The sequence below is a fragment of the Nothobranchius furzeri genome, chromosome 9, assembly GCF_043380555.1.
Source record: "Nothobranchius furzeri strain GRZ-AD chromosome 9, NfurGRZ-RIMD1, whole genome shotgun sequence".
In the NCBI taxonomy this organism is placed as follows: Eukaryota; Metazoa; Chordata; class Actinopteri; order Cyprinodontiformes; family Nothobranchiidae; genus Nothobranchius; species Nothobranchius furzeri.
The window spans coordinates 3,139,412-3,156,100 of record NC_091749.1 but is presented as its reverse complement, the minus strand read 5'-3'; the positions used below and the strand labels follow the sequence as shown (position 1 = coordinate 3,156,100).

The following is a 16,689-nucleotide window of genomic DNA, read 5'->3' as shown; positions in this document are numbered from 1 at the left end:
AACTAAATTTGAGTCTTTAATGAGAATTTTTAAATGAACCCATTCCGTTGGCATCGTACATTTAGGTGGTTATCGGCGAAGTGAACATGCTTCTATTACCGTTCCATTACCAGAGAGATGTGTAGTAAATGCACCAGGGAACTTTGGGTATTAAGTGTTCTCTGCGGGGGATATTAAATCCAGCACTGTTACTGTATTAAAGCCAGCGAATAACGGAAATGAATTTAAAAAAGGCAAATGTGCAGGAAAAGTGTTTCAAGAGGGAGGTAGTTGAAGAGAGAAGGGGAAGCGAGAGAGGGAGGGAGCCCAAAGGAGAAAGAGAGGAGTAGAGAGGTAGATCACAGGTCCCTCTTGATCCATCCTGATTACAAGGTTAGGTTAAGGTTAAGTGACACGGGCGACTCATGCCTCTTTTCTTCTGCTGGCTCCCTCGCTTCCTCCCCCCCTCTTTTCATTTAAAGGTGAACAGGGACTCTTATTGGTTATGTGCGTCAGCCTGAAGTTATGTGCGGCTGTTGTCAAGAGTGTGGTGCTTTTTATTTTTTTACACACAGCTGCTTACTGCTAAATAGTGCCTTGTCCAGAAGGGGACAATCTGGGCCTCTAATTGCTGTCACTGAAGCCCAGATTCATTATGTGACTTTCCCATTAAAATGTGAGCATTAATTTGTATAATGAAATATCACCCTCTGCAGTGTGTTCATTAGCTCCGGCCCCACACTGTAGTGCCACAGTCGCACAATGTTAGCTACCTGGAAAACTGTGCTTAATTTTGCTAATGGATATTTTCCCACTCACTGTTCAAGAGGAAATTAATACCGTAACATTAGCTCTTTAACTTTTTGAGGAATTTAAATTCACTTCATTCCTTTCGAGCCGGTGTTAGCCGCTCATTAATCTCCACATTGCACTTCACAACGCTGCCCTGGTAAGCAACGCCATTGTGCCAGTCAGGTTGCATCAAACTAAGCAGAGCTCTGCTGCAGTCTGTGCATTCCCCCTGCACTGTAAACGGAGCGCAGAGAAGCTCTCCAGCTGCTGCTAACGTCGTCTGGTGGATGTAATCAGGAAGTCACAGTGGAGCTGGTATGATTAGGTTAAAGGGATGATTTAAAGGCCACATATTGAGGATGCATCAAGCTTCCTTTTTTCCTTCCTCGAGTGTGGAAGACAAAGCGTTAAGGCTGTGTTTGGACAGGACCATGTCCAAGGATGCATTCCATTCCAAACAAGTACATCCTTACTCAACTCTGAATTTTATTATCTTGCCTTGGGGCGCCAGATCAGGATTCACATTTAAATATGTAACAGCAAACATATAACACAGGGTTGGAGACGTTAGGTCGGCCCACCGGACAGTTTTGCAAAATGAGTTAACGCCAGACCACGCTTCAGGTCTCCACTTCCTCTGTGATAAAACGTTGCCCTCATGGGTAATCTTACTAGAGTGCGCTGCTCAAAACAGACGTAACTCTGCTCTTACATCAGATATCAAATACCTGCTGAAGCCTTCAGCTGCTGCAGCTCAGACCGTTTAAAATGGTGCAGCTGTAGCTGAACAGACGCTCTAACCACCCTTCCGTCGGTCCGTTCCACGGGTAGTATGTGGAAGTAGGAGGTCTAGGACAGAGGGCAACATTCCCTGGATCTTCTGACCAGAGGGTTCTAGTTCTGCCAAGCAGTCTTCTCACAGCTCTTGGGAAACCTTCAGGAGGAGGTGACCAGGAGGCCCTAATCCAATCACCTCAGCTGACTCCTTTCGACGTGGAGGAGCAGCAGCTCTCCATGGATGACAGCGATCAGATGAAGCTCAGTTCAGCCACTTTCATAATGGCGGTTGTTGTTTTAGTCAGGATCTTGTGAAGGTGAGGGTTGGATGACGTGTCGTAACTTTTCCGGATGAGCTGCAGGTTAAGGATCTTAACGCCTTGACCAAGCATGTGTAGGTTCTGGGTTCTTTACCGAGCAGAGGGCCTACACGCTGCAGAAGAAGGATTTTAGTAGAACGGTGTTACTGATCTCTCAGACCTTACCGACAGCGCTGTGCCTGAACGAGTCAAACGGTCGTGCGTGAACTCATTCATATTTGATGTGAACGTGAACTGACCTCGCTCGCATTTTGTCTGATGAAAGTTAAAGTGAGCTCACCGTTGGAGAGCTCCAGATCTCCATGGAGCTAGAGCTGTGGTTAAAATATCCTCTTAACCCTAGAAGCTGCAGAGAAACGGAGCCGTTGTAGGCAGTAGCGGTCACTGTGGCCCCCTCTCTTTAATGTCTATGCTGTTAATAACGGGCCTCATGATGTGCTCCATTAACCTCCGTTTAACCACATGAACACTGATTTTAGAGGCATCCTCACACGTTTGTCTTGTAAAATAAACACGTTTCCTCCACGGCGACTGTCGTTACGAGGAGCTGCTATGTGGAACGTAGACGTCTGATTAAAAACAATATATGTCTTCTAGGTGTTCCGGTTGATTTTTCCTACTGGGAAGACGTAATTTCTGAGTATTAAAGACAACTGGAAGTCTGGAACGCAGCATTAGTACAGGTGGAAACGCAAATCTGGAAGCCGTAGTCGCATGTGTCCATTTAGGCTGATTGTTGAACTTTAACACTCAGTTTCTATAACTTTTCTTTTCCTTGGAGCAAACAGAAAAGTATTCACACAAACTGAAAAGTGACTTAACAAAGATAATTATGGTATAAATGTTTTGCACTTTGAGGTAGAACCTTGTTTCCAACCTCAGCCTGGTTTGAACTGGTTCCTTTTTATCTTCTTTTTAAAAGTGCCAACAGTGGCGCATCACTTCAAGGTTCTAGTCCTCTATCAGTGTTCAGCAACCTGCTGTGAAGCAGAGGTGTGGACTCGAGTCACATGACTTGGACTCGAGTCACATGACGGACTCGAGTCAGACTCTAGTCATTTTTTAATTACTTCTGACTTTACTTGATAAAATGTATAAAGATTTACGACTTGACTCGGACTTGAACGCCAATGACTTGCGACCTGAATCGACTTGTATCTGTTGACTTGATGATGACTTGAGCATATTTGATATTTAAGCACAAAAAGTGACGACGTGGACAGAAATCTTGAATGGTTCTTGGTTCTGGGGTTGATCTTGCTCTGCTGAATGCAGCAGCACTCTGCTTATGATCAGTTTCAGCTGAACGTTCTGCTGTTTGAGCAAATAAATGAAGTTTTATTCCTGCAATTTATTTATTATCATTATCATCGTATTGAAGTTGGACAGATGACTTGATTATGACTTGAAAATTCAAAGTTAAGGACTTGGACTTGACTTGGACTTCCACATCATTGACTTTGGACTTGACTCGAGACTTGACTGGAAAGAATTGTGACTTCCTTGTGACTTGCAAAGCAGTGACTTGGTCACACCTCTGCTGTGAAGCTCTGTAGCTAATGACTACGTTTACATGCAGCCAATATCCGGGTTATGGTCGGTATAAGATCAGGTATTGATCAGAATAACCCGTTTACAAGCATAAACAGAAAGAGTTACCTCTAACTTGCATAACCCGATGTAAATGCGGACGTTGGGGTAGCGTCAGGACGTATGGACTACGTCCAGATGCAATATGCGTCATTTCCGGTTCTTCTTGTTCCGGTATCCGTGAAAACAACAACATGTTTCCCAGTTCGGAAGAGATAGCGACCGCGTTTGTTTGCGCTTTAGTTTCCTCGTCACTCCGAAAGTGTGGTGCTGTGCTGCGACTCGCCATGTTGCTCCCAACTTGTTGTTTACTTCCGGAGTTCTGGCGCGTACAAGACGTCTCGCTACTCAAAAGACCAAGATTCCTTGTGAACAGAGCATGTGCAGAACCCACGCTTTGATGGGGATATCCCGGTATGCGTTTACACGACCAAACATTCGGGTTAGAAAGGGTTACCCCAGGTGTAGTAACCGGGTTTTTAAAAACCCGGTTATGAGCATATCCGGGTTTTTGGCGGTGTTTACAAGGACCTGCAGAACCAGGTTATTGTGAATTTTCGGGTTTTAAAAGGGTTACTGGCTGCATGTAAACGCACTGATAGTCTTTGCTGCACTGGTGCTCGGGTTATCGGCAGCTCCTCTACTTCCATCCTATGATCGGACTCGCGGCTGGTGGACATCAGACAGTCACAAATATGATTCGCAGGATAAAAATCACAAGCGAGTAGTGAAAACAGCAAGGGGCTCAGGACACATCCACGTAGAGCACAGAGTTGACTAGAGGGGTGGAAGAAGAGAAACTGTGGATCTAATCAGCTTCATGGATGAAAAGGAGAGATTTGCCAACACCAGGTGTCTGATTTCCTCTCCAGTGTGACGGCCACTCTAACCCGGAAGACCAACAAAGCATCAGTACGTTTTAGAGAGGGTAGGACGCTGGCGACAGTCCACAATCCACATAATCACTCTGGCTGGAGACTTAACCTCCCAGTAACAACCGTGGGACAGACCATCCCAGTACTGAACCTTGGTGAGTTAGGATGCTTGACTGAGAAACCAAGCTAAATCTATTAGGCACACCATCTCACGCACATCCCAGAAATGTGGACAGGGCGGCTTTGTTTTGCCTTGAAAGTTATTGAGAGTTAGAGGGTGTGAAATTGCCCTCTGAGTGATGTCATTGGAAGACACTGAACCCTTGTTGTGTTAATTAGAGCTCAATGAAATGATGAGCAGGAAAAAAACAGAATAACAATGGCCTTAAGCCTAAATGAGGGACACTGTTAGGAAGCACATCTTCCTACTCCTGAATGGCTTTCTCTATTTGGATTCATGTCAATTTGAAGCGAATGCGTGCCAATCCAACGGCTGATAAGACTGTGCAGGGATTACAGTTTAGGGACAGAATAAGATTATTACTTAGGTGACAATTGCAGTTTGTGTTCCTGCTTCACCAGGATCCGTGAATTGGGTTTGAGGATATTTTTATGTTTGGAAACATCACAAATGTGCTTTTTATTTCTGTCTGTCTGTCATTCTTTCTGGCTGCTCCACCGTAATGATTCAGTTTTCTCATTTGCAAAATAAGCAATTGATTAATCTGCATCGTATCCATCATCTAACAGAGATACTCGCTCCAATATGTGATTAGGCCAATTTTCATACACCAATATGTCAATCTAACCCCCCAAAGAAATGTCAGCACAAGCAGCAAAGTACATTTTGCATGAAGTACAATAAATGTGTAATTGTTCAAGGGTTGGCCTGAGCCAGGGAAGTGAGGGCGGTACTGACCTGTGTGTATCCGCAGATGGACTTTGAGATGATGAGAGGTGCGGAAGGACTTGCCACAGTAGGGGCAATCTTTGGAGGATGAGCCGAGACAGCGCTCCCGAACCTGGGAGGGAGGCGGCTGAATGTTCCCCGCTGCCTTGCCCACGTCCTCCCCAGCATCTGGAGAAAGCGCGGAGATAGGGAAGGGGGGGGGGACAAGTGGAAGGTGTGTTGAGTGCCACATCAAACCAGCCCTTCACACATCACAACACATTTTTTCTCCTCGTCCGCTGTCTGTCTGTCAGTGTCCCTCCTTTCCTGTGCTCGATGCGCAGATGCTGTACAAACACATCAAACGAGTTCACGGGCCACGCTATTTCTCTCTCTGACAGAATGCTGACAGTTCATAAGCTTTTCTGTTTCTTTGGAAACACAGTGGGTCTGAGCTGAGTCCCCCCTCCATGCTAAATCAAACACACACACACACGCCCTTAACACCACCGCCTCTCTTCACTTCCATGTTTTCCCCCCTTTTTTAATCCCAGTTAACATCATCATTCCTATTAAGCACGCGCGCGATGGCAGAGAAAATTAAAAATGCAAAATGAGACGGACAGAAAAGAAAGACACAGAGAGAAAGAGATTTGGCTTCGTCAGCATCGCACGACATCCTCACATCTCTCCCTGCGACCTGATTTTGACAGGTAGCTGTCAGAGATGCGATACAGTGATAACGGCTTTGACCCAGCCCTGCACCTCTTCCTCCGCATGCCAAAAAAAAAAGCCAAAAAAATCGATGATGCAAAGTTTAGAGCAACAGCGGTCTGTTATCAACACAATCAGCCTCTGAACAGGCATCTAAAGATGAGTGACGACAACCTGGGAATGTGTTGACAGCAGCACGATCTGAGGTGAGAGTGTCGGCATCAGACTGTGCACGCTGGTCTAGTTGTGCTGATAGTCAGGAGAGTCTGATGTGCAGCGTCTAAAGAGCCGAGGAACACAGCCGGGTTGGCGCTTACGCGGAACAAAGAACCGTGAAAACCAGAGCCGTGTCCAGGACTTTTAAAATGGGGTGGCCCATGTGGGGCACTTGTTTATGCATGGGTGGCACCAATGGTTATTTTTATTTATTTATTTACACAAATCGTTTATTTATTTATTTACTTTCTAGTGAATTTTGGCGTTTCACATTGCACAATCACCATTTTTTTCTATTCATCTTCTAGTTTTGTGGTGGTTAGCAAGTCACTTCTTGTTGCATTACTGCCACCAACTGGAGATGAGTGGGACTCTAAATACTATTTATGTGAATATGAAAAAATAATAAATAATATTAATACTACAGAAATGTTCTGTAGGCCTGGGCTAGAAGACGATGTTAAAGGTGCATGCTACCACACACTATTTTTGGAGTTTACAACCCAAGCCTTTTGTCGACAATGTAAAGTCAGTTTAAACTGGAACTTAGTAGGGTGGCACCTGGGGGTGGCCAATCAGATTCTAAGGGTGGCATGTGCCACCCCAGGCCACTCCCTGGACACGCCCCTGGTGAAAGCAACAAACAGCTGACAGGTCTGGTGTCCCGAAGCTGTAAAGTTCTAGATCTTTCTACAAGGTTCTGTTGTTTTGATGGGAGTCACTGGTGGAGGCTCACCATCGTCCCACGCAGCGCACACCTGCCAGAGAACTGATGTACAGAAACCTAAAGCGTTACTCTGGCTGTGTGAGACGGGTTCTGCACTCGTAAGGTCCGTCCACCACACACACACGCATGCACGGCTCCCGCTGAACTCGTGAGCAACGCTGACTCCAAACTTTGAGCCAGTGCTAAGCTGTTCCTCTGGCCTGAGCACATACATTACACACACAAATGTTGTTTATTTTCTAATCTGGTACATGATTTGGTGTGCGTGTGGAAAAAGGGAACAAAGCCAAAAAAAAGATTCAAAATTGAGGAACTTGTCTTGGCAACAATGACGAGCACGCCTAATCTGTTTCTGTAGCTCCCCGCCTCGCTCCCCCCTCCCTCACTGCAGAGTCCAATAAGGTTTACAGAATAGAAAGACCCAAGTCAGCAAGTCCTCTTCGACTGACACTAAACACACAACTCCATCCAGCAGGGCCGCCGTCAGGCTGCAGGCCATTCAAGCCAGCGCTGAGAGAGATGGCCTGCGTGTAAACGTGTGACAATAGACCGATGTTAACGCCGTGTGTGCAGACAGCAGTCATCACCCGTTAGGTCCACTTTCAGAGGATCTACCGGGTTTGCCGGGTGGGTCTGGAAGGAACTCACCTGCTGGGTGGCTTTTCTATTTGAATTTGGTCAAAATCGTTTGCGAGAAGAAAATAATTAAATAAAAGCAAATGCGATTCCCCCGGTGCTCGGTCCAGGGCGGCACCATACTGTATCCACAGCCGCCTCCCCACAAACATATTTTGACTGGTCTACTGTACAGATCCCTTTTTGGCAGCCGTTCCCAGCATCATGTAACAGACACTGGCCCACCTGCCCGCCCAGATGGGGTTTAAAATTAAAAAATCCAAAACACAGACTAGAAACAGGACACACACACACACTTCTCTGTCACGAGCACACAGTCAGACGTGTCCTTGTGTGTCAGGGTTAATAGTGCTCCTGTAAGAGGAAGACGCACTACTGGGAGGATGAGAGTGTGCTCTCTTGGCATATAACAGCCCTTCAATAATAAATGGGCTTCACACATAACCACACACACACACACACACACACACACTACAAGGAAAAGTAAAACACAACTTTGGGTGTGCTTCCCCATCGTGTCCGTGTGCACGTGGAGTTGAATTCCCATAATTCCTTGGCACTAAGCTGGGTGTCCAGCATGCACGTCTTTAATCAGCTGACTGATCCGCAGCTTTAACGCGGCTGTTCCAATTACTGTAAAAGTCATCCGGCTCCTTATAACCACAAATATTGACACTTTATTGCACAACACATTTATGACATTTTGAAGGTCACGCTGTATTTCAGGCATCGGCGTGCACGGCGGGGTTTGTGATGTGGAGAGAGTCGCCCGTTGACACCCAGCTGTAACTATCCTCCGACTATTGATTTCCAGCACCTTTATTCGGTATTATGCATGCAAAGAACTGCTGTTGGAGACAGCATTGCTGTGATTGTCACGGGTGAGTTGTTTGCAACTGTAAATGCCATTTTCACTTGCTATCATCACACTTTCAGCTGACATGCTGATCTGGGAATGTGTTGGAATACTGGCAGCACGTTATAAGGAAAGAAAACGTATGCATGCCTGTACAGGACTATTAAAGGTATATTGTTGTGAACGTGTTCTTAAAACTCACATGAAATGGTGAATTAAAGGGACAAATGACACATTTCTTCTCTTGCTGAGATGAAACTTTATTGTTCTTTTATATTTACGCTTTTATCTGCATCACTCAGACGTGCCTTAGCTTCCTGCTGAGATGACGACACCCAAACCTCATATTTTTAACATTAGTCCCCACAGAAGATCAGCTTTCCCGTCAAAAACAGAATCATTTTAATAAAAATTTAAACCCACTATTACATCTTGAACTTAAACATGCAGGCGGTTTTTTTATCCAGCGTGTGTGAAGCCGTCTCTTCCCTCTGCTCTAGGGACAGAAACATGACAAATGCAAAACTGCGACTGTGCTGGTACAAGAGTATCACAGAGAGGGAAAGAATACATGTATAATTCAGCTGTATCTGATCTGAGACCAGCTCCTCTCCCCTCTGCCTTTACTGGTGTCACGGCGGCGTAATGGAACATGCCAGAACAAAGGCTCTGAGATCAGATTGGAGCAGAGTTGAGCAGGCCATCTGGGAGGCAGGCTGAGTATCAGTCACTCTGCCTGCTGTCTGCTGCACTCACAATCATGCACGCACACTTCCCCTCTGACTAGCTGTGCACTAGGGTGCAAATGCGCGCCTGAGTGTGTGCGGGCTCGACACCTCGCTCCCTTCTGACCGCACGTCGCCAGGATCTTGGACGCATCGGCGTCGTGAGGAAACGCCACCGAGGCAGCCGCCGCCGCCGCAGCTGACTGACAAATATATAAATCAATGTGGATCTTCACGTGTGTTGGTCCTACGCTGCTCCAGCGACCACACCCAGCTCCCAGTAACGAGGAGGAAAAATACCAGTGAGAACAACAGGCTAAGCCAATGGCTGTGTGCACGCACGATGCCAAGGGTGCACGTGGGCTGGTGGTGGCGGTGGGAAATGCCAGCTCCTTAATGGTGCTCGTTCAGTCACACTTTGCTCTCTAATGCTTTGTGGTTCTGATTAGGATGATATCACTTTCAGGAAATAAAACAAGGGGGTAAAAAGCACATCAGTCATAAAAACACAAGATGGTTTTGCTTCTTGCTCGGCCATTATTCTAATGCGTCACGTGGCTGCTGTCGAAGCCCAGCGGCTCTCCCTGTAGCCAAATAAGTGATTTGGGGAGTGTGTGTGTGTGTGGTGGGGGCTGTGTGTGTGTGTGTGTGTGTGTGTGTGTGTGTGTGGGGGGGGGGGGCATTTAGAAAAGGGGGGGAGATATTAAGTGAGATTGGGTGAGAGCAAGGGTGGTGGGGGAGAGAGCAAAACGTGATGACATCATTTGAAAGGCATTAGGCTTTAAAAATGCGCCTGGGGGGACTTGATTTCCTTACAGCAGAGCAACACAACACCATCCAGCCTGAGGCTCGCTCCCTCTCTCTCTCTCACACACACACACACACACACACACACACATGCACGCGCTCCCTCTCTCTCTCACACACACACACACACACACACACACACACACACACACACACACACACACACACACACACACACACACACACACACACACACACACACACACACACACACACATGCACGCGCTCCCTCTCTCTCTCTCTCACACACACACACACACACACAAACACACACGCACACACACACACACACACACACACACACACACACACAAACACACACGCACACACACACACACATGCACGTGCTCCCTCTCTCTCTCTCTCTCTCACACACACACGCACACACACACACACACACACACACACACACACACACACACACACACACACACACACACAAACACACACGCACACACACACACACACATGCACGTGCTCCCTCTCTCTCTCTCTCTCTCTCACACACACACGCACACACACACACACACACACACACACACACACGTGCACACACACACACGTGCACACACACACACACACACGTGCACACACACACGTGCACACACACACACGTGCACACACACACACACACACGTGCACACACACACACACACACACACACACACACGTGCACACACACACGTGCACACACACACACACACGTGCACACACACACACACATGTGCACACACACACACACACACACACGTGCACACACACACACACACACACACACACGTGCACACACACACACACACACGTGCACACACACACACACACACACGTGCACACACACACACACACACACACACACACACACACCTGCCAGCACCCCCTGCCCTTCAGTCTTTTTACTTAGTCATTTGGACTGATGCCATCTTTGTGAGCGTCTGGTTCACGCGAGTTAATCAGTTTGAGGTTTAGTTACACTGCTGATGCTAGCATAGCAGCCAGTGCTAGCATGTAATCTGAACTCGCAGAATTTATTAACCAAACACCAATTATCATTAAACACCGCCGCGGTACCCCTCCTTTTACCACCTGACAACAACCACTGAATGAAATTTTAGATTAAAGTTATTCGACTTGTGATTTATGGGCGCGGAGGAAGCCCCGATGCGGGCGCTCTTCATGTGCAGATGCGTTGTGTTTTTATTTATTTAACTCATTTTATTCTCTCTGTGGGAATACACCAGGGATTAGAAGTCTCTGAGGTATTACAGCAACCAGACCGCCAGCAGCACAAGGAGGAAAGCAGAGAGCGTCTCCTCACCTCACACTTGTTGTTTCACCGCTGACCCTGCTGAGCTGCAGAAATAAGACCAACCAAAGCACAAAAGCTGCAACAAACACAACACTAATGCTGGTAAAAACTAAAAATAAAGAGAATGCCAGTTTCTGTTTACCCCGCTCTGTTGGTGAGATTAAAACAGCAGCAGAATGTGTTACATATAAGGCGGTGGGGTAAACAGGGGCACCAGATGTTCTTTGATGTTACTAATGGCATTTATTATTAATATTAATTAGACCGCATTCAGCAATACATTTGGGCCATTTCCAAGTCAATTAAGCAAAATGGCATTCGGGAGGTGTTGAAACGACATTTTAAGGCAGGTGTTCGGCGGTCCCCTAATAAAACATTTTTGCAGCTCCTGAGAAACAAGCCGTTTTCAGGCTGATTTTATTTATTTTCTCTTTGTTTACACTTCCGCAGCATTTCTCCCTTTCCTAGGGAACGCTACACTCGCAGCTGTATCTCAAACACCACATATTGAGGATCGTTCCTAGATCCAGAATGCATTACCTAATTAAAATATGGGGTAATTCTGATAATGCACACGTGCTGCATCCACACCCACATCAACGCAGACACACACAGACGGTAAAAACCACTAATCTACAAATACCATGCGACTGGAAATAAAACTAAATCTTAAGTTTTGCTTTAACTAATGTGCCTTTTTCTCTTATCTCTAATAAATCAAAGCGTCACCAGGGCACAAGGTGTGCAGTTCCACCAAATCTAATTAGACAGCACAAGCCCGAGGCCTCCCACCAGAGGGTGTCTTTTCTATACGATCTAAAACAATCCGAGGTTAGACGAGTAAAAAACACGCCACTTCTAAAGCTCTATTCAGTTTAATCTAGACCTCTGAATGGGTGCTGCCACACCTCTCAGACTGTGTGTGTGTGTGCCGGTGTGTGCACTCGGCCCTGCATTTGGCAGCAGGCCCTGTTTTCCCGAGCTGGTGGAGGCAGCAGCCCTACAATGGTACATTAACAATCTGTGCGTTCATTTATCAGTGCGTGCGATTTGGACTCTCCGTTCATGGCGCACTGCACTTTTCATGGCTGAAAATTAATGAACAAGCCTCCCCTCGCAACAAACATGCACCTGTGCTGCAGAGATGCTAATCGCAAACATTTATATTTATTAGTGAACCGCCGCACTAAGACTGGAGCTGTGGAAGAGGAAGAGAGTTCTCTCTGTCTTTGACGTGGGTAACACTTGTGTGGAACGGTGTTTGTTGTAAATGTGGGGCGGAGGAGAACTCGTTCTCTGACCACTTTTAAAAACCCGTCTGGAACCTGGAACACTTTGAAGTGAGCCTCTTTTTAAGACATGTTTTCCTTCCATCCTTCTCTTGCCACTTTTCCTTCCACCCGCCGTCCCACCACCACCCCCGGCTGACAGAAGGTGGCTCTCTCCCTCAGTAAAGGCTATGCCTCTGCCCAGATAGGAGAAGAGGAATGGTGCCATAAGTTTCTCCCTGGCACCGGCCCACCTTTGTTCCCCCCCTACTCAAGTCTGTGTCAGGCTTCAAAGAGCATTGGCAAACGACACACACACACACACACACACACACACACACACACACACAGATGAACGTCTGAGGGAGCACTGATGTCTCACTAACTTTATCATTCTAGCAGGGTGATCATAGCCCTGTTGAGAGGCTGTGGATGATGCTGGAGGGTCTGTGAGTGTGTGTGTGTGTGTGTGTGTGTGTGTGTGTGTGTGTGTGTGTGTGTGTGTGTGTGTGTTGACCACCACAGTTTGAGCGAATGCGTGAGAGCACAAAAGGCAGATGGGGACAGAGGTAGGTGTCTTTTAGGACACAAAGACAAAAGCAATTACTAATGTGTCCGTCTGCCTTGTGCACACACACACACACACACACTACCACGGGTGTGCGTGTGTGTGTAATGCTATAATAATCAGGGTGTATATTCATCATGTCCCCTCTCAGTCTGTGTTGGCAGGAAGTGGTGTAGTTACCATTAGTGAAGGATGACTAGGTTGCTGCCTTGCTTACCCAGGATGCAGCTGGACTTGTCTTGGTAGAGCAGCGGCGGGGACGGAGATTACACAATTCAGGACCAGAAAATCCCCAAATAAAGACGTGAAACTTAGGAATCAGACAGACGACACGTTACGGCAAAACTAAAAGGAGCAAAGACAGTGCCACTACATGATATTAAGAAACATGTGGCTAAGGTCAAGTGAAACTGAATCATTATACATATATATATATATATATATATATATATATATATATATATATATATATATATATATATATATATATGTATATATATATATATATATGCAGGTGTCTAAAGTGCTATATTTATTCTAAACACCACAACTACCCTGTTGCACTGTCTCTTTAATGCTGAATAAAGTAGACGTCCTTCCTAAGCCACCATTGATTTCCTATTCATTCCCGAGCATGCTAAATCAACAGCAGGCACAATAGGCCAATCATCAACCTCAGCTTCAGCACCACCACTTTTATCCCACCCTCCATCCATCTGGCACTGGTCAGAGTTTATACTGTACACGGCATCAATGCTCTGCACATCGCAGCCATTAGTGGTGTTACCCTCCATCAATGAAAATGAATCAATTAGGCCTCATTAAGGATGCATATTAAGGTGGAGTAATTATCTGGTGAGGGATGTAGCTACGGTGATCGATAGCTCGGGAGCATAAATGCTCACTTAAAGACATATATTACCACAAGGGATGAACACTTCTAACAAGGTCTCTTAGGAAGGGGATTCCATGGTGGGTAAATCTGTGTCATGCAAATACCCCGTGTGTGTGTGTGTGTGTGTGTGTGTGTGTGTGTGTGTGTGTGTGTGTGTGTGTGTGTGTGTGTGTGCTTGGTGATAAATCCAAAGACCAAGGACATGTCCTGTCTTTCATCTCTATGAGCTGGCCCAGTGTCTCTGTAGGTGAAGTACAGACATTTATATAGTAGATGCACCAGTGTGTACGACCCCATCTCTACACTCATACACAACAACGAGCGCTCACACTGAGTGTGTAAAGACCAAACGTTGACCTGCGTACTCAGACGTAGGGCTTTTGGCACCGTCACAGCGCTTCTCCACTCGCGCTTGGACGCAGGTGCCCATGGTGAAACTGGTGGTACGCTTCACAGGGAAGGAAGACAACTACAGAGAAGCTCGTATGCTTTCTAGGTTCCCTTTTGGAATTCTTTACTGTAAACCTGTTTATATTTTCAATTGTTCAAAAAAAAAGTATTTTTTCCGACGTGATGCTTTTTTAAGCCTTTGAGTAGTTTGCTAAAACCTAATCAGTCAAACCTGGGGTCATGAGAGGACAGCTGTTGGGTCAAACGCTAGTCCAGATGCTCCTGACTCCCAACAAGGAAACCTGTCCTGTCCACAAGCTAGCTGAGTCGAAACACAACATTTAGCGTCATTTTTTCAAATTGTTGTTGGATTTTTGTTTTGGTGAGGGTCAGCATTGCCAAAGTTTCCCTCCTGAGTCAGTTTGGATTCAAAAGGCTTTAGCCACATCGCAGAGGGAAGAGCAGCGTTTTACTCAAAGAGCCAACGGCCCTCAGGAGGGTGGAGCAGGGCGGCCATTTGTAAACGAGTTGGTGTTAATAAAGATCTGAATGCACCTCATAGGCTTGCTATTCTGCACACTTCTGTCTGAACTGAAAAAGTTTTTTGGATGAGAGGAAAAGCATCTTCCAGAAAATAGTCTGGTTGCATGTTTTTCTGATCTTACAAGGATTTCCAGGATTTTCCTACTGGATTAACTTTTCCAAATCTTCAAAGTGATGAGACATGGCCATTAAAATATCAAAATCCACCATTACTGTCCCTCTAGGTGTGGTGAACATATTTCTCTTGGTTCTCCTACTACCTGCTAGGTGACGACATTTACAAATAGGACTGGGCCAAAGTACAGCATGTGTGTGACCAGGAGACGAGAGATAATTCCACACTTAAAAACAAACGAGACAACATGAACTGCACTTTTTTTCAAAGGAAGGGCAGTTTTTAAATGCTACAGGCCTTCACTTAGCCACACACACATGCACACATTTGCATGCACAAAGTAACATGCACACACACACACACAATCCCATGCATAACGCCTATTAAAGAGCACGCTCTGTCCCAGTCGCATAATTTTAATTTGTTATGAAGGTCATTGACAGCAAGTAATAATCACCATTGGGGATCTAACAATTTGCCATTTCGGAACATTGAGGCACTGATGACTCAACTATTAATAGACTGGACCCCCCCCCCACCCCCCCCCCACCCCCCACCCCCCCCGGCCTGCCCACATCCCTTATTTTTTAAATGACTGACTTCTATTTTAGCTTCTTCTACTGTTAAACCGCACATACTGACTCATATCTTACTATCTATGTCTCTCTCATTATATATGTATATATACATACACACACATATATATATATATATATATATATATATATAAACATATGTATATATATACATATGTTTATATATATGTATATATATAAACATATATATATATATATATATATATATATATATACATAAATGACGCTAAATGTTGTATATACATATATGTATACTTCTATTTTAGCTTCTTCTACTGTTAAACCGTACATACTGACTCGTATCTTACTATCTATGTCTCTCTCATTATATAATTATATATATATATATATATATATATATATATATATATATATATATATATATATATATATATGTATATATATATACATACATATATATATATATATATATATATGTATATATATATATATATATATATATATATATATATATATACATATATATATATATATATATATATATATATGTATATATACATATACATATATATATATATATATATATATATATATATGTATGTATATATATATACATATATATATATATATATATATATATATATATATATATATATGTATATATATATATATATGTATATATACATATATAGTATATATATATATATATATATATATATATATATATATATATATATATATATATATATATATATATGTATATATACATATATATATATATATATATATATATATATATATATGTATATACATATATATATATATATAAATATATATTTGTATATATGTATACATATGTATATATACGTATATATATATATATATATACATATATACATATATATGTATATATATATACATATATATATATATATACATATATATATATACCGGTATGTATATATATATATATATATATATTTGTATATATGTATACATATGTATATATATATATATATATATATATATATATATATATATATATATATATATATATATATATATATGTATATATGTATATATATTCTTTTTTACGACGTGCGTGTACATTCATAGGTAGTCAGAAGAGCTTGAGATGCTGAAC

The 16,689-nt window shown here is 43.9% G+C and overlaps 1 protein-coding gene across 7 annotated transcripts in view; it reads right to left on the bottom strand.

Moving 5' to 3' along the window:
• The window catches only part of znf536 (zinc finger protein 536), a 271,438-nt gene that overhangs the window by 93,541 nt on the left and 161,208 nt on the right, over positions 1-16,689 (bottom strand). For all 7 annotated transcript variants that reach the window (XM_070554604.1, XM_070554602.1, XM_070554605.1 and 4 more), the window contains one exon: positions 5,253-5,411. In XM_070554604.1, coding sequence (XP_070410705.1) covers positions 5,253-5,411 — 159 coding nt within the window. The remainder of the gene's footprint in view (positions 1-5,252; positions 5,412-16,689) is intronic.